Source organism: Oncorhynchus mykiss, chromosome 4, assembly GCF_057628025.1.
Source record: "Oncorhynchus mykiss isolate SJ-2025 chromosome 4, ASM5762802v1, whole genome shotgun sequence".
Taxonomy (NCBI): domain Eukaryota; kingdom Metazoa; phylum Chordata; class Actinopteri; order Salmoniformes; family Salmonidae; genus Oncorhynchus; species Oncorhynchus mykiss.
Genome location: NC_143025.1, coordinates 71706409 through 71727044, shown reverse-complemented (window position 1 = coordinate 71727044; position 20636 = coordinate 71706409). Strand labels below are relative to the sequence as shown.

The following is a 20636-nucleotide window of genomic DNA, read 5'->3' as shown; positions in this document are numbered from 1 at the left end:
AGGTCAGAGACCTGGCCGGGTGGTGCCAGAATAACAACCTATTCCTCAATGTAACCAAGACTAAGGGGATGATTGTGGACTACAGGAAAAGGAGGACCGAGCACGCCCCCATTCTCATCGACATGGCTGTAGTGGAGCAGGTTGAGAGCTTTAAGTTCCTTGGTGTCCACATCACCAAGAAATAGAACGGTCTAAACACACCAAGAGAGTCGTAAAGAGGGCACGACAAAGCCTATTCCCCCTCAGGAAACTAAAAAGATTTGGCATGGGTCCTCAGATCCTCAAAAGGTTCTACAGCTGCAACATCAAGAGCATCCTGACTGGTTGCATCACTGCCTGGTACGGCAACAGCTTGGCCTCCGACCGCAAGGCACTAAAGAGGGTAGTGCGTACGGTCCAGTACATCACTGGGGATAAACTGCCTGCCATCAAGGACCTCTACACCAGGCGGTGTCGGAGGAAGGCCCTAGAAATTGTCAAAGACCCCACCCACCCCAGTCATAAACTGTTCTCTCTACTACCGCATGGCAAGCAGTTACCTGAAGCGCCAAGTCTAGGACCAAAAGGCTTCTCAACAGCTTTTACCCCCAAGCCATAAGACTCCTGGCTACCCAGACTATTTGCATTGTGGGTGGGGCCTATTCCTGAGGGGGAATAGGCTTTGTCGTGCCCCCTTTACGATTGTCTTGCATTGTGTCCCGCCACCTGCCACCCACCACCCGCCAACCCCTCTTTTACGCTACTGCTACTCTGTTTATTATATATGCATAGTATACATGCATATATACATGCATACCTACATGTACATACTACCTCAATTAGCCCGACTAACCGATGCCTGTATATAGCCTCGCTACTGTTATAGCCTCGCTACTGTTATAGCCTCGCTACTGTTATTATTCACTGTCTTTTTACTGTTGTTTTTTTATTTCTTTACTTATTCATTGTTCTCCTAATACCTATTTTTTACTTAAAAATTGCACTGTTGGTTAGGGCCTGTAAGTAAGCATTTCACTGTAAGGTGTACACCTGTTGTATTCGGAGCACGTGACAAATAAACTTTGATTTGATTTGATACAGGGTCAGATATTTTGTTCCTCCTCCAAATAATGAAGGCTAGAATTGAGTAGGTAATCTGATCCTAGATCTGTGGTTAGGAGGTAGTGTGAGTTCAGAGCAGTGCTAAGAGCCCAGGTGCAGTACAGGTTATGGTGACCTGTGTTAAGTGACCCTGATGGAAAGCCATGGCCTACTGCAATCCTCTTAGAGCTCGGCATAGATCCCGCTGTATCCCCTGGGAGGACAAACACCTCTAGCCTCTACACACTCATCACTTCATCCTCTCCTCCATCCCGGAAATATAGTTAGAGGGGGAAGGGGTTCATGTGAAGTTGCAGTGGTGTGAGTCAGTGTAGTTTGTAAGTTTATAAAGACAGTAAAATGTGGCAGTGATAATGGAGAAGGTAAGAGGATGGGGCAGTGTATTGAGGACATGCTAGAGAAAACCAATGCCGATAGTGGAGGAGGCTGGTGATAGGAGCTATAGGAGGACGGGCTCATTGTAATGGCTGGAATGTAATCAATGGAATAATACCAAACACATCCAACACATGGAAACAACGTGTTTGCCTGGCACAGGAGAGTGTCAGCCGGTCTGTGTGTGCGTTGCATACTGTATGTGGAGTTGTGTGTGTTACTATGTGTGAATGTTGCATATTGTTCTCTCTGTGTTTGTATATATATATATTTATCTACACTGAGTGTACAAAACATTAGGAACACCTTCCTAATATTGAGTTGCATCCCACGGTGTTGCAAGCATTCCACAGGGATGCTGGCCGATGTTGACTCCAATGCTTCCCACAGTTGTGTCAAGTTGGCTGGATGTCCTTTGGGTGGTGGACCACTCTTGAAACACATGGGAAAGTCTTGAGCGGGAAAACCCAGCAGCGCCTGGCAGCTACTACCATACCCTGTTCAAGTCACTTACATTTTTTGTCTTGCCCATTCCCCCTCTGAATGGTACACGTACACAACCCATGTCTCAGTTGTTTCAAGGCTTAAATATCCTTATTTAATCTACACTGATTGAAGTGGATTTAACAAGTGACATCAATAAGGGATCACAGCTTTCAGCTAGATTCACCTGGTCAATCTATGTCATGGAAAGAGCAGGTGTTCCTAATGTTTTGTGAACTCAGTGTACCATATTCATACCAGTATGCATGTATGTACATACTGTATATGTGAGTGTCAATGACCCAATGGAAGATTACAGAAGACTCCTCTTTTCCACAGTGACATGAATTCCTCGGTTAACTAGCTGTGTGACGTGGACATAAGCTCTTTTACAGCTAAAGCCAATTTACCCCCCCTCCCCACAGATTACAATAGAGCTGTCTGGCCAAGCCCCAGAGACACAGGCCTCTCTTCCTCCCCGTTACTCCCAGGAATCTGCTTGACCCAGGGGACAGAGGGAGAGGGGGGTGGGGTGGGCTGGTAGAGGAGAGGAGAGGTGGAGGAATCCTACTCATCAGAGCAAGATATGCACAGACCTTTGCAAACATTGAGAATGAGATTTCTAAAGGCTTCTGTAGATAGCGGTAGAGAAAGAAGGGTTTTTAGCAGGTTTAGGGTTAGGAAAGAGGATATTGAAGGTTTGAGGTATTGGTTAGCTCAAGTATTCATTTTTTTAAAGTCCTAAATAAAAGACAAAACATGCAAACGAAGATACACATTGATGGGGAAACATAGACACTAACATACACTAACATACACACAGAACAAGGAGGGTGTTGGCATCCTTTTTATTTCCATTGTAGCCAGTAGCTGTATGTGTTTTATTTAAATTAAATAATGAATATACTGTTGTTGTTTTTTTAAAGCCCTTTGGGATGAGGTATCATTTTCCCCATCTTGAGTTAGACATGTTTCCCAGTTGCACCATAGCTACATTGCACAGCAAAAAAAGAGAGGAAAATTATGCAGAAAACCCATAAGATCCACAACAGCAAAAAAAGATAACCATATAAATGCACAGGACCAATTTGACAACAGACAATAGATAAACAGTCTAGGAGTAAAGGTATTGGTCAGCCAACTTGCATGTTCAGTATGGTAGCCACCCAATCTTCATAATGATACACTAACAACTTGCACAGATGATTACCCACCCAATCTCCTATAGTTATAATACCATGCACTAAACATGCACTTCCTCCACTCTCTTGTACATACATACACATGCCAGGTACAATGCATTCAGAAAGTATTCAGACCCCTTGACTTTTTCCACATTTTGTTATGTTACAGCCTTATTCTAAAAGGAATGTAATTGTTTTCCCCCCTCATCAATCTACACACAATACCCCATAATGACAAAGCAAATACAGGTTTTTATATATTTTTTGCAAATGTATTAAAAATAAAAAACTTAAATATCACAATTACATAAGTATTCAGACCCTTTACTCAGTACTTTGTTGAAGCACCTTTGGCAGTGATTACAGCCTCGAGTCTTCTTGGGTATGACGCTACAAGCTTGGCGTTTCTCCCATTCTTCACTGAAGATCCTCTCAATCTCTGTCAGGTTGGATGGGGAGCGTCGCTGCACAGCTATTTTCAGGTTTCTACAGAGATGTTAGATCGGGTTCAAGTCCGGGCTCTGGCTGGGCCACTCAAGGACATTCAGAGACTTGTCCTGAAGCCACTTCTGTATTGTCTTGGCTGTGTGCTTAGGGTCGTTGTCCTGTTGGAAGGTGAACCTTCACCCCAGCCTGAGATCCTGAGCACTCTGGAGCAGGTTTTCATCAAGGATCTCTCTGTACTTTCCTCTTTCACTTTCATCTTTCCCTCGATCCTGACTAGTCTCCCAAGTCCCTGCCGCTGAAAAATATCCCCACAGCATGGTGCTGCCACCACCAAGCTTCACTGTAGGGATGGTGCCAGGGTTCCTCCAAACGTGACGCTTGGCATTCAGGCCAAAGAGTTCAATCTCAGTTTCCTCAGACCAGGGAATCTTGTTTGTCATGGTCTGAGAGTCTTTAGATGCCTTTTGGCAAACTCCAAGTGGGGTGTCATGTGCCTTTTACTGAGGAGAAGCTTCTGTTTGGCCACTCTACCATAAATGCCTGATAGGTGGAGTGCTTGAGAGATGGTTGTCATTCTGGAAGGTTCTCCCATCTCCAGAGAACCTCTGGAGCTCTGTCAGTGACCATCGGGTTCTTGGTCACCTCTCTGACCAAGGACCTTCTCTCCCGATTGCTCAGTTTGGCCAGCTCTAGGAAGAGTCTTAGTGGTTCCGAACTTCTTCCATTTAAGAATGATGGAGGTCACTGTGTTCTTGGGGACCTTCAATGCTGCAGAAATTTGTTGGTACCCTTCTCCAGATATGTGCCTCGAAACAATCCTGTCTCAGAGCTCTATGAACAATTCCTTTGACCTCCGTGCTTGGTTTTTGCTCTGCCATTCACTGTCAACTGTGAGACCTTATCTAGACAGGTGTGTGCCTTTCCAAATCATGTCCAATCAATTGAATTTACCACAGGTGGACTCCAATCAAGTTGTAGAAACATCTCAAGGATGATCAATGGAAGCAGGATGCAACTGAGCTCAATTTAGAGTCTCATAGCAAAGGGTCTGAATACTTAGTAAATAAGGTATTTCTGTTTTCTGTTTAGTACATTTGAATAATGTTTTTTTTTTTAAATTGTACTTTGTTATTATGGAGTATTGTGTGTAGATTGATGAGGGAAAATGTATTTTATCAATTTTAGTATTAGGCTGTAAACGTAAATAAATGTGGAAAAAGTCAAGGGATCTGAATTCTTGTGTTTGTGTATGTGTTTATTATGTACTTTAGGGCAGGTCTGTATGGCAGAGGGGGCTTGCAGCTAGTCTGTGTGTTTCACGTAGACAAGTAATACTGCCACAAATATAATTGAGAACAGCCCCTGTACTGTAAAACAACTATTTATTTCTCAATAATGCTCCTCCAGTAGTTCCCTTACTCATCACGCAATGAAATATAAATCCTCTTTGGTATACGTTTCTGGAAGATTCTTAAATTGAAATAATTTAATACGTAAAATACCATTTACAATGCTACAAAAATAAATAAGCATTTGCATCACTACATCAGCATTGAGTTAAACAAAGAAAAGTACAAAATGGTGTTGGAGTTTTGGTTGGAAACGTTGCAGCTGCTGAGCAGTTTGGGAGTCCCTGTGGTTGTGTTGTGGTCTTTTTAAGGTCTTGTCTTCGACCAGGACCCCAAAGTAAGGAGACAGAGCACAGACTCTACATGAAGAGCAGCAATCTTCTTTTGTTGTAAAAAGACAACCAACACCCTCCTCCTACCCCCATCCCTCCATACCCAAACCTTACCAAATCCCAGAATACAAACCTCACCAAATCACCCCCCCCCCCTTACACACACACACACACACACACACAAATTGGTCACAAATCACATCCTCGAAACATCCTGCAGGGGCAGTGGTGTGGTGGAATCCCATTTGACTTTTGAACTTTCACCCCTGAACCCCCCAATCTCCTCTGCCTTTTCACCCCACGGTCCTCGTGTTGGTCTGACAGAGGCTTCCTCCATCCTCTCCACCTTCTCCTTACTCCCTTTTCGCTCTTCCCTTTTTCTGCTGCTTCTGCCCATTTTCCTCTACCTCCTGTAGCTTGTTGTAGCCGTTGGTTGCCATGGAGACACCGTTAGTGACGGGCTTGGCCGCCTTGTGGGCAGAACGTGGGGTGCGTCGGTAGGTCTGGTAGTAAAAGTTGCCGAATAGGATGATGAAGGTGACGGCGTAGCCAATCAGGGCCCACTGCATCCAGGCAGGGAATGGGCAGCCAGTGTAGAGAGAGTGGCCGGCATGGCCAATGGTCACATGGAACTGGATCTGTGACGTACACAAAACACACAACAGACCTGACATGCTCAATCCAAATGTAATAATCCCAATATAATCTGTGATGAATGAGTCAGACCGCACACTCCAAACAATGAAATATATTTTGACATGCAAAGATGTGTTTCGGTATCAATCACACACTACCTGAACAGCTGTGCTATGGCCACAGCAAGAGGGAGACTTACCATCTGAATAATGGTCAGGTATTTCTTCCACCAGAGGAATTTCTGGATCTTGGGTCCGAAAGCGGCCAGGCCATAGTACCCATACATCAGGACATGGATGGACGAGTTTATGCCTGCTCCGAAGAACGCTGTGAGGGGGTTAAAGGATAAAGGTATTTCCAAGGGGATACAAGTCGGGCTGCTTATGAGTGGCTAGTATGCTATTTCAGAACAGTATGATAGTGAAGGGTAGAGATGAACCTGGTGTATCCAGGTGGGAACATTTAATCACCCACCCTACACAAATGCATGAACACACACACACAATACGCCAATGTACCCCCCAGGTACTCACATTGTCCTCCAGGGACCCACTTGATTCCGATCCACCAGAGGATGAACATGGTGCAGTGATGGTAGACATGGAGGAAGCTGACCTGGTTGATCTTCTTCCTCAGGATGAAGAACACTGTGTCCAGATACTCCACTCCCTTAGAGATGTAGTACCACCACAGAGCCGATGCTATCTGCCAACGGGAAGAGGGAGGGAGTGAGCTTTAACACAAGATTACATCATTGGTGCTCAAAACCGTCTGGTTTCAGAGACACGAGTCTCAAAGACAATAAAGATTCCCAATTTCCTGAAACACTTTAAAGAGGATTCTGTAGGTTTCTATGGATTCCACTGGGTTGGGATTATGGAGATCAAAAGGTAGCCACCTTGCTTTTCACACACACTCTCATCATCATGCATCCTCTACACACATATGTATCAAGGACACACACATGCACACACCCACATATACACACATGTGCATGTAACCTACAGGTGTAGTTTTCAGTGTAAGATAACACTGACATTGTACTGAAGAGACTATACTGAGATAGAGTGTAGTGTAAGGTGGGACCAGGAGTATTGTAAAAATAGTTATTTTCACACGTTATTTCAATATCTATTCAATTTGAATGCTCAGACGGTGATTGGATCATCTGCCTAATTTTAAAGTCAGAGTCAACAATGTTAGCGTCAACTCCGTCCGTCCATAGGGGATTGGTGATGACAATGAAAGGGGTCATTGATGAATGACATGGCATGTTAGCCTGCGGTCTGGTAGAGAAAGTGGCTTGATAAGGGGTTGGTACAGTAAAATCTGATAACTGATATTAACTGAGGGATGTATCAGGCTTGTTGCTGGCTTGTTCCCTATAGGGAAAGTAGAGCTCAACCTCTTGTATGTCAGACTATCTATGGGACAAAGTAGCCTGTCATTATCCATTACCAACCTCCCACCAACATACTCTCTCTCTGTCGTATCCCTTTGTAATTCACACACACACACACACACACACACACACACACACACACACACACACACACACACACACACACACACACACACACACACACACACACACACACACACACACACACACACACACACACACACACACACACACACACACACACACACAGTGCTCTGAGTGTCACTCTTATCCCTCAGTAATGCCATCATGCCATGGGCGGGGACAGAAGTGGTGAGACCTAATAACTCCTCCCCTTTATGTTAAAGGTCACACCCCCTCTGTCCTGGAATCACCGTAGATCTATCTCTGACATTCTCCTACTCTCCCTCTCTCTTTCTCTTGCACACACACACACACACACACACACACACACACACACACACATAGAGTAATAGTCTACAATAAGATTACAGTACGGCTGCTTAGACTTACAGAGAACCACATGCTGCTAAAGCTGGACCTCATTCTACACCTCAAATACAGAGACCCAGCCTGTATCAATAAGAAATGGGTAGAAGGCTATCATGTCTGGTCTTTTCTGGCTTATGAACAGAATGACCAGACAAGCTCTAGCTCTTGGTCTGTCCACCAAATCGATTTCAGGAGTGTACAGATGTACTATCTTAATTTGACCAGTTTCTTACAGCAGGAAAATAATGCTGCTGCAACAAGAAATGTGAATTATTATGTGGATGATAATTCATGGACATTTTAGTAGGTGTTGTTACATTTTTCGTTTGGAAAATCAAGTCTGAAATGTTTAAGTGGAAATTACAAACTTTAGAAGCCTTTTTAAATCGTGAATACAATGGTTTTTTTTTTAATGCTCTCTTGTCATAACTCTCCTGTGGCAATCTGAAGGATCAGGTAACAGTGGGTCCGCTCTACAGCGTGCTCTCTCTCGTAGAGGGGGAATGTCATGACTCTTCTGTGGCGATCTGAAGGATCAGGTAACCGTGGGTCTGCTCTACAGCGTGCTCTCTCTCGTAGAGGGGGAATGTCATGACTCTCCTGTGGTGATCTGAAGGATCAGGTTAGAGTGGGTCCGCTCTACAGCGTGCTCTCTCTCGTAGAGGGGGAATGTCATGACTCTCCTGTGGCGATCTGAAGGATCAGGTAACCGTGGGTCTGCTCTACAGCGTGCTCTCTCTCGTAGAGGGGGAATGTCATGACTCTCCTGTGGTGATCTGAAGGATCAGGTTAGAGTGGGTCCGCTCTACAGCGTGCTCTCTCTCATAGAGGGGGAGAGCTGGAAGTCGGCTGTTTTATGGCGGTCATAAAATATGCTGCCTCTGTGCTCTGTAGTGTTCGAGATTGGAATGTAAACTGTGGAACACAGAGAGACCCATGGACATCAAAAGTTTGAATAATTAAACAATATTTATATTTTTGAGAATGTGGGAATGTTCCGTGGGTAATTAAAGAACAATCTTGTCAAAGTTGTTTTATTCTGGGCCTCCCGGGTGGCGCAGTGGTTAAGGGCACTGTACTGCAGCGCCAGCTGTGCCACCAGAGACTCTGGGTTCGCGCCCAGGCGCTGTCGTAACCGACCGGGAGGTCCGTGGGGCGACGCACAATTGGCCTAGCGTCAGGAGGGTTTGGCCGGTGGGGAAATTCTTGTCTCATCGCGCACCAGCGACTCCTGTGGTGGGCCGGGTGCATGGACACATTGGCTTCCGGGTTGGATGCGCGCTGTGTTAAGAAGCAGTGCGGCTAGGTTGGGTTGTGTATCGGAGGACACATGACTTTCAAGCTTCGTCCCTCCCGAGCCCGTACGGGAGTTGTAGCGATGAGACAAGATAGTAGCTACTAACAATTGGACACCACAAAATTGGGGAGAAAAAGGGGTAAAAATAAAAAAAAGTTATTTTATTCTGTGACATCACGGAAAGGTAGTAGGACAAGGATGACGATAAGGATAACGATAAGGATAACGATAAGGAGGACGATAAGGAGCACGATAAGGATATCTCTGCTTGTCCACACTTCCCAGTTATGAGGTTTGCATCTAACGATAAGGAGGACGATAAGGATAACGATAAGGAGGACGATAAGGAGGACGATAAGGATATCTCTGCTTGTCCACACTTCCCAGTTATGAGGTTTGCATCTAACTGAATGAATAATGGTACTCTTGTTGTTGTTGTCTCTTGTGAAGACAACAATGTGATGTTAGCATTCTAAATGAGAATTATTTTCCATTGTAGCTTATTCAATCGGTGGTCCCGCCCCAAATGAACACAGGTGGGAATGATGAAACACCCCCTTTTCTACCCCAAGTATATAAACCCCTGTGACGAAATTCACTTGGTCTTGGACTTCGTCCCCACGTTGAAATGGCTACAATTCTATTACCAAAGGACAAGACCATACAGCGTGGAGCGTTGGCTACGCGGCTGGAAATGGTTCAACTCTGAGACTATCGATCACTACAGAATAAGAGCAAATCCTAGACATAGAATTACTAGTCTGCAGCTTGAAATTACGTAAATCTAGTGCGAGAATAACAACAACCGCGGAAGCATCTATTCTATGCAACAACCATCTGTATGCCTGACGTATCATTACAACAGACGCTATCCAGAGCCACTGAGAAAGCGACAACTACGAAAGACATTGTGACTCTTGGGGAAGTTAACCAGAGAGTCTCTGATGAACTGACTCTCCAGCAGACGGACCGGCGATCCCAACAAAGAAAACAACAACGACATGATAAAATAAGTCTTCACATTTAATGATAGTCACAGACACGACACTCTGCAACAACAGAGTGATCAAATTAAGAGTATGTCTGTAGTGTGTCAAGTTTGCTCACCCTGACTTCGTTGACGTCGTTGGAATAGCTGACAGGTTGACATAGGTAGCTGTATCCCGCTGCTCTCGCACCCAGGAGGAGCTGAGGACCACAGGGATACAATGTTACGGACACAACGTTAAGTACACAACGTTTGGGGTAGTCCCTTTCCTCTAGACCACAGATACACAACAATAGTCCTCAAGGGCCACAGAGACCAATTTACACCTGGGTGAATGGACGTGTGAAAGAAATTGCCAGGGAGAAATGAAAACCACCAGTACTGCAGGCTTTGAGGATTGGAGTTGTGCCCTAGACCCTGTATCCTCTGTGCCTACAGTTCTAAAAAGACTATATAGATGTAACTGTAGAGGATGTTTGACAGGTGCAGTGCTGGGTATGGTATGGGAGTATGGTATTGAGTTCAGGCAGGGTTGGTCTATGGCATGCTACATCATCCATTTGGTGATGGCTCAACCTTGCCCACCAATACATTAGCTGGAGCAGGTGTCATATTGCTATCAACTTTAAAGCCCTTTCCAATCTGTAGACACTGACACTGGGACTGGGAATCATGAATACCATGGCCTGAAACGAAATGGAACATTTCCTGAATTACTTTTGTTGAAAAAGGAAAGGAGCTGGTTACCTCTTTGGCGATGTAAAAGTTGAGTATCACCATACTGAAGTTGTACACTATGAGGGTCTTCCTTAGCTGGAAAGGCTCGCGATTCTGCATGTACTTAGGCCCCGCCCACAGGAAGAGCAGGTACAGGCAGCTGATGGCCAGGGTGGGGGCGGGCGATGACATCATTGGCCATTTCTCCACCCGCTTGTCTGGAAGAGGGATAGGAGAGGAAAGGGGTAATGTCAGAACCGGTCATTATAACAGACACTCACATGTAAGACCACATAATGTATGAATGTAAGACTACATAATGTTGCACCAATGGTGTCTTGAGGATATACTCAACTCTAGTTCCATATTGCGCTAATAGTGTATTGTATTGCACACACACACACACACACACACACACACACACACACACACACACACACGCACACACACACACGCACACACACACACACACACTGTTAGTGCACGTAGCCTACAGGTGTAGCTTTCAGTGTAAGGTAACACTGACAATGAACTGAAGACAGACTGAGATAGAGATTAGTGTAGACAGGTGGGACTGGAGTATTGTAAAAATAGTTATTTGAAGAAGTTATTTAAATATCTATTCAATTTGAATGCTGAGACAGTGATTGACCCCCACACACAGCATAGGCAGACATATGGACAACCATAGGAGTTACAGTGCTTATGTGTTGTTGGAGGGTGCTGTGTAGGTTAGTCAAATGAAAAGAAGGATACTTTTTCTAGGTTAGTCAAACAAACATGAAAAATAACATTCTAACAGTCACATGACACAGTCAACAGTAGTATGTAAAGTACCACTCAAAAGTTTGGACACACCTACTCATTCAAGGGTTTTTCTTTATTTGGACTATTTTCTACATTGTAGAATAATAGTGAAGACATCAAAACGATGACATAACACATGGAATCATGTAGTACCGAAAAAAGTGTTAACCAAATCAAAATATATTTTATATTTGAGATTCTTCAAAATAGCCACCCTTTGCCTTGATGACAGCTTTGCACACTCTTGACATTCTCTCAGCCAGCTTCACCTGGAATTATTTTCCAACAGTCTTGAAGGAGTTCCCACATATGCTGAGCACTTGTTGGCTGCTTTTCCTTCACTCTGCAGTCCAACTCATCCCAAACAATCTCAATTGGAAGGAGGTCGGGTGATTGTGGAGGCCAGGTCATCTGATGCAGCACTCCATCACTCTTCTTCTTGGTCAAATAACCCTTACACAGCCTGGAGGTGTGTTGGGTCATTGTCCTGTTGAAAAATAAAATGATAGTCCCACTAAGTGCAAACCAGATGGGATGGTGTATTGCTGCAGAATGCTGAGGTAGCCATGCTGGTTAAGTGTGCCTTGAATTCTAAATAAATCACAGACGGTGTCACCAGCAAAGAACCCCCACACCATTACACCTCCTCCTCCATGCTTCACGGTGTGAACTACACATGTGGAGATAATCTGTTCACCTACTCTGCATCTCACTAAGACACAGCAGTTTGAACCAAATATCTCAAATTTGGACTCATCAGACAAAGGACAGATTTCCACCGGTCTAATGTCCATTGCTCATGTTTCTTGGCCCAAGCAAGTCTCGTCTTATTATTGGTGTCCTTTAGTAGTGGTTTCTTTGCAGCAATTTGACCATGAAGCCCTGATTCATGCAGTCTCCTCTGAACAGTTGATGTTGAGATGTGTCTGTTACTTGAACTCCATGAAGTATTTATTTGGGCTGCAATTTCTGTGGCTGGTAACTCTAATGAACTAATCCTCTGCAGCAGAGGTAACTCTGGGTCTTCCTTTCCTGTGGCAGTCCTCATGAGAGCCAGTTTCATCATACCACAGCAGAGGTAACTCTGGGTCTTCCTTTCCTGTGGCAGTCCTCATGAGAGCCAGTTTCATCATACCACAGCAGAGGTAACTCTGGGTCTTCCTTTCCTGTGGCGGTCCTCATGAGAGCCAGTTTCAACATAGCGCTTGATGGTTTTTGCGACTGCACTTGAAGAAACTTTAAAAATTCCAGAAATTTTCCGGATTGACTGACCTTCATGTCTTAAAGTAATGATGGACTGTCATTTCTCTTTGCTTATTTGAGCTGTTCTTGCAATAATATGGACTTAGTCTTTTACCAAACAGGGCTATCTTTTGTATACCATCCCTTCTTTGTCACAACACAACTGATTGGCTCAAACGCATTAAGAAGGAAAGAAATTCCACAAATGAACTTTTAACAAGGCACACCTGTTAATTGAAATGCATTCCAGGTGACTACCTCATGAAGCTGGTTGAGAGAATGCCAAGAGTGTGCAAAGCTGTCATGTGTGCAAAGCTGTCATGCTGTCATGTTATTTCATAGTTTTGATGTCTTTGCCATTATTCTACAATGTAGAATATAGTAAAAAAAATAAAGAAAAACTCTTGAATGAGTTGGGGTGTCAAAACTTTTGACTGGTACTGTATGTGTGTGTGGTGTACCTGGGTTTGTGTGCATGTGTGTGGTTACATTAGCAGACTGCCCCTGCTATGTGAGAGAAGAGAGATCAACACTAACTCACCTGCTATAGTAAGGCTCCATCTGTAGAACTCTACCGTGTCATTCATAAAGTGGGTGAGAGCTTCCATGACTGCGTCTGGATTTGGTCCTGCTTATGCTGCAGTGAGAGATAGAGGAGAAACTTCATGACAGACTACTTGAGCTCGCTTTTAAGCGAGTTCATCTGGGAAAAGGAGCAGGTGTGTTAGCGTAAAGAAAGCTAGACAAGAAATGCAATTAGCCCCTTTAGATAGTTGAAAACCTTAACATAACATTTGGTTCTAATGTAAAGGATGTCACGCTGCTTGTTTAGTGAGTACCACTTTCTCCTGATGCGGCTCAAACCGAGGCTCGAACCCAGGACCTGTGCCTTGCAAGCACGCGTGACTGCCCTCCTGAAGTGTCTTACCAGTCGCCGCCATGCAAAACACTAGCTATCCACTAGTGCAAGTGGGGACACTTCACTCTAAGGAGTAGGTTTCACACATCCCCCATGTGCCGCACCAAGTTTTCATGATGCCCATCAAGTTCAAAACCTGAGTTTGCCAAACTCTGCACATGCAACACCAATTGGTAAGAACATTCCCTGGTCTAAACTGTTTGTGCAGGGTTTATTTCCAGCCTCACACTAATTGCACAGATCTGAAAGAGGACTGAACAACTGATCAGTGTTTGTCTGACCATTAATAAGGCGGGGTGCCTCCTCAACCCCCTACACAGCTGTCACTGTTCGAGGCGCTAGCTAGCTGCTGGTAATGCTAACATGCATAAGAGACCTGTGAGAGACCTGGCCGGTCGCTGCCATAAAAGCAGTTTAAGTTCATTACGGAGGATAAGAGATGAGAGATCAATGTTCATAAGAGGGTCTCTCTCTCTCTTTCTGTCTCCACACACATGGCTGTAGGTCTATATGTGTGTGGTTATCCCATCCCTAGGGTTACCCATTCTGCAACAAGATTAGAAAAAAAAACACTGATTAAAAAGTTGACAAATGTGTGTGTCATGTTCTGACCTTAGTTCTTTCATTATGTCTTTGTTTTAGTATGGTCAGGGCGTGAGTTGGGTGGGTTGTCTATGTTCTTTTTTCTATAATTTGGGATTTTCTGTGTTCGGCCTGGTATGGTTCTCAATCAGAGGCAGCTGTCAATCGTTGTCCCTGATTGAGAATCATACTTAGGTAGCCTGGTTTCACTTTTGAGTTGTGGGTGTTTATTTTATATTCTGTGTTTTGTTGCACCGTTCAGGACTGTTCGTTTGTCGTGTATTGTTTTTGTTTCAGTATTCATTCTTTATTAAATTACAATGAATACTTACCACGCTGCACCTTGGTCCTCTCTTTCTCCCGACGACAACCGTTACAGTGTGCCACTCTAGCATGATTTGAGTTGATGCATAACATATGAGCTATGGAGAACAACGTTACATAATTGCAGCATAGGCCTATCCCTATCCATCTTACAACAGCATAGGCCTATCCCTATCCATCTTACAACAGCCTAGGCCTATCCCTATCCATCTTACAACAGTATAGGCCTATCCCTATCCATCTTACAACAGCATAGGCCTATCCCTATCCATCTTACAACAGTATAGGCCTATCCCTATCCATCTTACAACAGTATAGGCCTATCCCTATCCATCTTACAACAGTATAGGCCTATCCCTATCCATCTTACAACAGTATAGGCCTATCCCTATCCATCTTACAACAGCATAGGCCTATCCCTATCCATCTTACAACAGCATAGGCCTATCCCTATCCATCTTACAACAGTATAGGCCTATCCCTATCCATCTTACAACAGTATAGGCCTATCCCTATCCATCTTACAACAGCATAGGCCTATCCCTATCCATCTTACAACAGTATAGGCCTATCCGTATCCATCTTACAACAGGTGTCCATTTATTCATCTATTATTCAACCCGTGGATCAGTTCAATAACAGTCGCCACAGATGAGAATGCAGAGGCCTAAAGATGTTCCTCTTGTTTTTATTACTTTGTTAGTACTTTTATTTGATATTTTATGACATGAAGCACTTTGATACTTTTATTGAAAAGGAATATACAAATAAAGTTAATGTTATATTATTATAATAACATGCACTAAAGAACCATACACTAGAACCATCTCATGTGCATATAGATCATGTTAGGCCTAATGAATTTGTGAAAATGTATTGGGAAGTTTGGGGGACCCTGAAAAAACATATGCATTCACTGACAATGGGGGTTTAGTTTTGTTTTCAAAACGGAAGAGGAAAGGAGAGGATGGAAGGAGAAAAAACGTCACCCAGCGAATAGACCCGGTCGCCCATGGAAACGGGCATGATCGCACACAAAGACCCCGGGCGTGTCAGCAGGTTTCGGGCGGAGCACTCAAGAGGCTTAAATCCAATTGATCTACGAGCTTAGATGTAAGTGCAAATGCCGGACGACCCACATTCGCAGGGCGACAGGGGATTGTCAAAATGTGGTTGATTGAACAGGGGAAATTATGTGGTTAACAATTCATACAAAAACTTTAGTAGGACAACCATTCGTAGGAAAATATAATGAAAATAGTCTCTAAACACTTTATAGACACATTTTATAGGCTGTATCCAGTGCGTTCGTTTCTATGTGCCACCCATCTTATTCTAACAACGTGCTTGCCTACTACACGTTTCTTTCCGCCAAGTCTATTTACGGGCTACATTATTGCCATCTGTCATGCACGCTCACATAGAAGTTCACTGTTTTTTAAGGAGGAGGGAGTAGGCCTAATGGAATAAAAGTAATGCACGAACGAAACAGAATGTAACGGTTCAATTCCTCAAAGCAGCTCATGACTAATTAAACAAGACTAAGCCTACACTTTCCAAGGTTGTGCACTAATATGTTCCCCAAATGTCCTATATAAAGACTTATAGCCTAAACACACGGTTTTTATTTCGGTATTAACCATTTCTTTATAATGGAGAAAAAATACATATCTACATACCTTTTCGAGATTTAGGTGCGTGTAATGACATCCGGTGCAATGTGATGCCCAACACCTTTAAATTACCGTATTCTGCCGTTATAGCTGTTGATCTCCAACACTGCTGGACAATTCGACATCAACCCCGAATTAGGCAAAAACTACAAAAGGCAAGCGGAAATCATGCATGAGTTCCGTGCTGGGTGCTCAGGCTCATCTTCTCTGTTTTCGATCTTCAGGATACACGACGAGACTGATGGCACTGCGCATGCGGTTATTGCACTCCAGGGACCGCTACACTGACTGGAAAGACTGATGGCCCCTTTGCTTGATAGAGATGATCAACTTCCACCCTGTCCCCTTATTCAGCCCCTTCAAGTGATAGGAGAATGGGGAAGACACTAGAAATGGCTTCCCTCGCTAGAAGCATGTGTTTCAGACATAAGGAAGTGGATGGCTGCAAACTTTCTACTTTTAAACTCGGACAAAACAGAGATGCTTGTTCTAGGTCCCAAGAAACAAAGAGATCTTCTGTTGAATCTGACAATTAATCTTAATGGTTGTACAGTCGTCTCAAATAAAACTGTGAAGGACCTCGGCGTTACTCTGGACCCTGATCTCTCTTTTGAAGAACATATCAAGACCATTTCAAGGACAGCTTTTTTCCATCTACGTAACATTGCAAAAATCTGTCCAAAAATTATGCAGAAAAATGAATCCATGCTTTTGTCACTTCTAGGTTAGACTACTGCAATGCTCTACTTTCCGGCTACCTGGATAAAGCACTAAATAAACTTCAGTTAGTGCTAAATACGGCTGCTAGAATCCTGACTAGAACCAAAACAATTGATCATATTACTCCAGTGCTAGCCTCCCTACACTGGCTTCCTGTCAAGGCAAGGGCTAAATTCAAGGTTTTACTGCTAACCTACAAAGCATTACATGGGCTTGCTCCTTACCTATCTCTCTGATTTGGTCCTGCCGTACATACCTACACGTACGCTACGGTCACAAGACGCAGGCCTCCTAATTGTCCCAAGAATTTCTAAGCAAACAGCTGGAGGCAGGGCTTTCTCCTATAGAGCTCCATTTTTATGGAATGGTCTGCCTACCCATGTAAGAGACGCAAACTCGGTCTCAACCTTTAAGTCTTTACTGAAGACTAATCTCTTCAGTGGGTCATATGATTGAGTGTAGTCTGGCCCAGGAGTGGGTAGGTGAACGGAAAGGCTCTGGAGCCACGAACCGCCGTTGCTGCCGGTTCCCCCTCTTTCCACTGGGATTCTCTGCCTCTAACCCTATTACAGGGGCTGAGTCACTGGCTTACTGGGGCTCTCTCATACCATCCCTGGGAGGGATGCGTCACTTGAGTGGGTTGAGTCACTGATGTGATCATCCTGTCTGGGTTGGCGCACCCCCCCCTTGGGTTGTGCCGTGCCGGAGATGTTTGTGGGCTATACTCAGCCTTGTCTCAGGATGGTAAGTTGGTGGTTGAAGATATCCCTCTAGTGGTGTGGGGGCTGTGCTTTGGCAAAGTGGGTGGGGTTATATCCTTCCTGTTTGGCCCTGTCCGGGGGTATCATCGGATGGGGCCACAGTGTCTCCTGACCCCTCCTGTCTCAGCCTCCAGTATTTATGCTGCAGTAGTTTATGTGTCGGGGGGCTAGGGTCAGTTTGTTATATCTGGAGTACTTCTCCTGTCCTATTCGGTGTCCTGTGTGAATTTAAGTGTGCTCTCTCTAATTCTCTCTTTCTCTCTTTCTTTCTTTCTCTCTCTCGGAGGACCTGAGCCCTAGGACCATACCTCAGGACTACCTGACATGATGACTCCTTGCTGTCCCCAGTCCACCTGGCCGTGCTGCTGCTCCAGTTTCAACTGTTCTGCCTTATTATTATTGGACCATGCTGGTCATTTATGAACATTTGAACATCTTGGCCATGTTCTGTTATAATCTCCACCCGGCACAGCCAGAAGAGGACTGGCCACCCCACATAGCCTGGTTCCTCTCTAGGTTTCTTCCTAGGTTTTGGCCTTTCTAGGGAGTTTTTCCTAGCCACCGTGCTTCTACACCTGCATTGCTTGCTGTTTGGGGTTTTAGGCTGGGTTTCTGTACAGCACTTTGAGATATCAGCTGATGTACGAAGGGCTATATAAATACATTTGATGACTAAAAATGAATCTTAGCAAGAACTTGGCTGAATCCATATAGAATGACAAAGGCTTCTAGTGGCCAAATGGTCATTTAGCATGTCCAGCGCCATTGAGGGCTTCCACCATTTCAATGTAGTCAACTGGGTGGGACTTCCAACCTTATTGGCTGATTCCTCCTGATGACCCTGTTGGAGTCATGTCCAACTGGGTCATCAGGATGGATCAGACAATCGTGACGAAGAAAATGGACTACTTCAAAATGGAGATTGCCTTAATGGCACTGCCCGTGCGCTCAGACGCCATAATGGAAACTAATGGGACGCTTTCTCTATCATTCTCTAGCTGAATCGCAAATCACTCCCTCTCCGGTGGCCCTCCATTTGCAAATTCACGCGTGCCTCTGACATTTGCACAAGTCTCTCAAAGCTGAAGGAGGGAAAATGATTAGACTCTCAGATAGCCACTTTAACCAAATATGGGTAATTGCCTACTTGGAGTGTCAGAAAGTCGGCGTTGCAAAAGGAGTGGGTGGCTCAACAGCAATGGGTGTAATATCAGTGGGTGGATCAACAGCAATGGGTGTAACATCAGTGGGTGGATCAACAGTGATGGGTGTAACATCAGTGGATGGATCACCAATGATGGGTGTAACATCAGTGGGTTCATCAACAGTGATGGGTGTAACATCAATGGGTGGATCAACAGGGATGGGTGTAACATCAGTGGATGGATCAACAGTGATGGGTGTAACATCAGTGGGTGGATCAACAGGGATGGGTGTAACATCAGTGGATGGATCAACAGTGATGGGTGTAACATCAGTGGGTTCATCAACAGTGATGGGTGTAACATCAATGGGTGGATCAACAGCGATGGGTGTAACATCAGCACTCCATTATTGGTTAGAACGGCCATAGCCAGGTGCACTGCAGGTCAGTTTAATGTTTACATAGCAGGTTCAAATAACTAATGTAGCAGGTTAGGATAATTAACGTAGCAGGTTAGGATAATTAATGTGGTAGGTTAGGAGAATTAACATGGCTAGAATTCTCCAGTTGTCATCAATCGACTTGTTGTGCAGCCCAATCTGCCACACAAATGGTCTTAAGTGGCAACAAATCTGCCCAATTATCTATTTCCCTTACTATACACCCACTTCTGTTGATCCTCCCAGTTCTGTTGACACGCCCACTTTTAGACACACTCCATGTATGCAGTTACCCATGACTCTCTTCGACCAAGCCAGCAATGCTGTAGGCTTCAGAGCAAAGAGCTATCCATACAACGCACTGTGATATCAAATCAAATCATATCAAATGTTATTTGTCACATGCGCCGAATACAACAGGTGTAGTAGACCTTACTGTGAAATGCTTACTTACGAGCCCTTAACCAACAATGCAGTTCAATAAATGTTTGGAGTTTGCACAATTTCAAAGAAAATTGTAAGGGAATTTGTTCATTCAAATTTGTATGATTTAAAAGTAGAACATGAATTGCATCATTCAAGTCAGAAGTGTGTTCCGAAGTTGATGTGTTTATTGATCCCCTCTCCACTCTCTGGAAGTCACCCTTAGCGTTTCGTCAACAACACGTGACAACAAGGGTCCGCCAAAAGAGTTGGTTGGGGCGATGGGGTGGTTTGGGATTGACAGCTTGATATAAGGGCGCATCTCTGCTGTTGCACCGTGTGTGGAACCTCCTGGACAAATGCATTTGCTGCAAATGCATTTGCGTTTTTGGCCTTGATTACACCCATTAGTAGGATATTCTACATTGTCAGTATTGTCATTGCAGATTTGGACTTTAATTTATACCAAGAATAGGCTATACGAGGCATTTTTTAAATCAGAAATATAAATAGCCTAGTGATTCTATTATTGCTTAATTTGGGTAGAGGAGATGCTTCATACAACAAATGTGTGTATTCTCTCTCTAGTTGCTATTTAGGCTATAGGTCTGTGGCTGTAAGTAGCTTTTGGATATGTGCCAATGTCCCATAGTGTGTCAAACCATTAGCCTATCAATTAGTCTTTAGAGTGTGTCCTATAGTCCAGTCACTGAGGTGGTCAACATTGAGATATATTTTGAATTCACCGCTAGGTGGAAGTGTCACACCATCATTAGATACAACCCAGCTTTACTTGTT

General features: G+C 44.2%; 1 protein-coding gene across 2 annotated transcripts in view; it reads right to left on the bottom strand.

Annotated features, from left to right (window-relative positions):
• Positions 1 to 2791: 2791 nt before the first annotated feature.
• The window catches only part of LOC110522328 (very long chain fatty acid elongase 4), a 466463-nt gene continuing 448618 nt past the window's right edge, over positions 2792 to 20636 (bottom strand). Inside the window, exons 1-7 of one of the 2 annotated variants that reach the window (XM_021600648.3) lie at positions 16357 to 17217; positions 13394 to 13489; positions 10834 to 11021; positions 10206 to 10286; positions 6441 to 6612; positions 6107 to 6234; positions 2792 to 5909 (exon numbers count right to left, since the gene is read on the bottom strand). In XM_021600648.3, coding sequence (XP_021456323.1) covers positions 5625 to 5909; positions 6107 to 6234; positions 6441 to 6612; positions 10206 to 10286; positions 10834 to 11021; positions 13394 to 13460 — 921 coding nt within the window. In that variant the 5' untranslated portion in view covers positions 13461 to 13489; positions 16357 to 17217 and the 3' untranslated portion in view covers positions 2792 to 5624. Of the gene's footprint in view, positions 5910 to 6106; positions 6235 to 6440; positions 6613 to 10205; positions 10287 to 10833; positions 11022 to 13393; positions 13490 to 16356; positions 17218 to 20636 lie in introns of those variants that run through there. The other variant, XM_090232947.1, reaches the window with a different exon arrangement.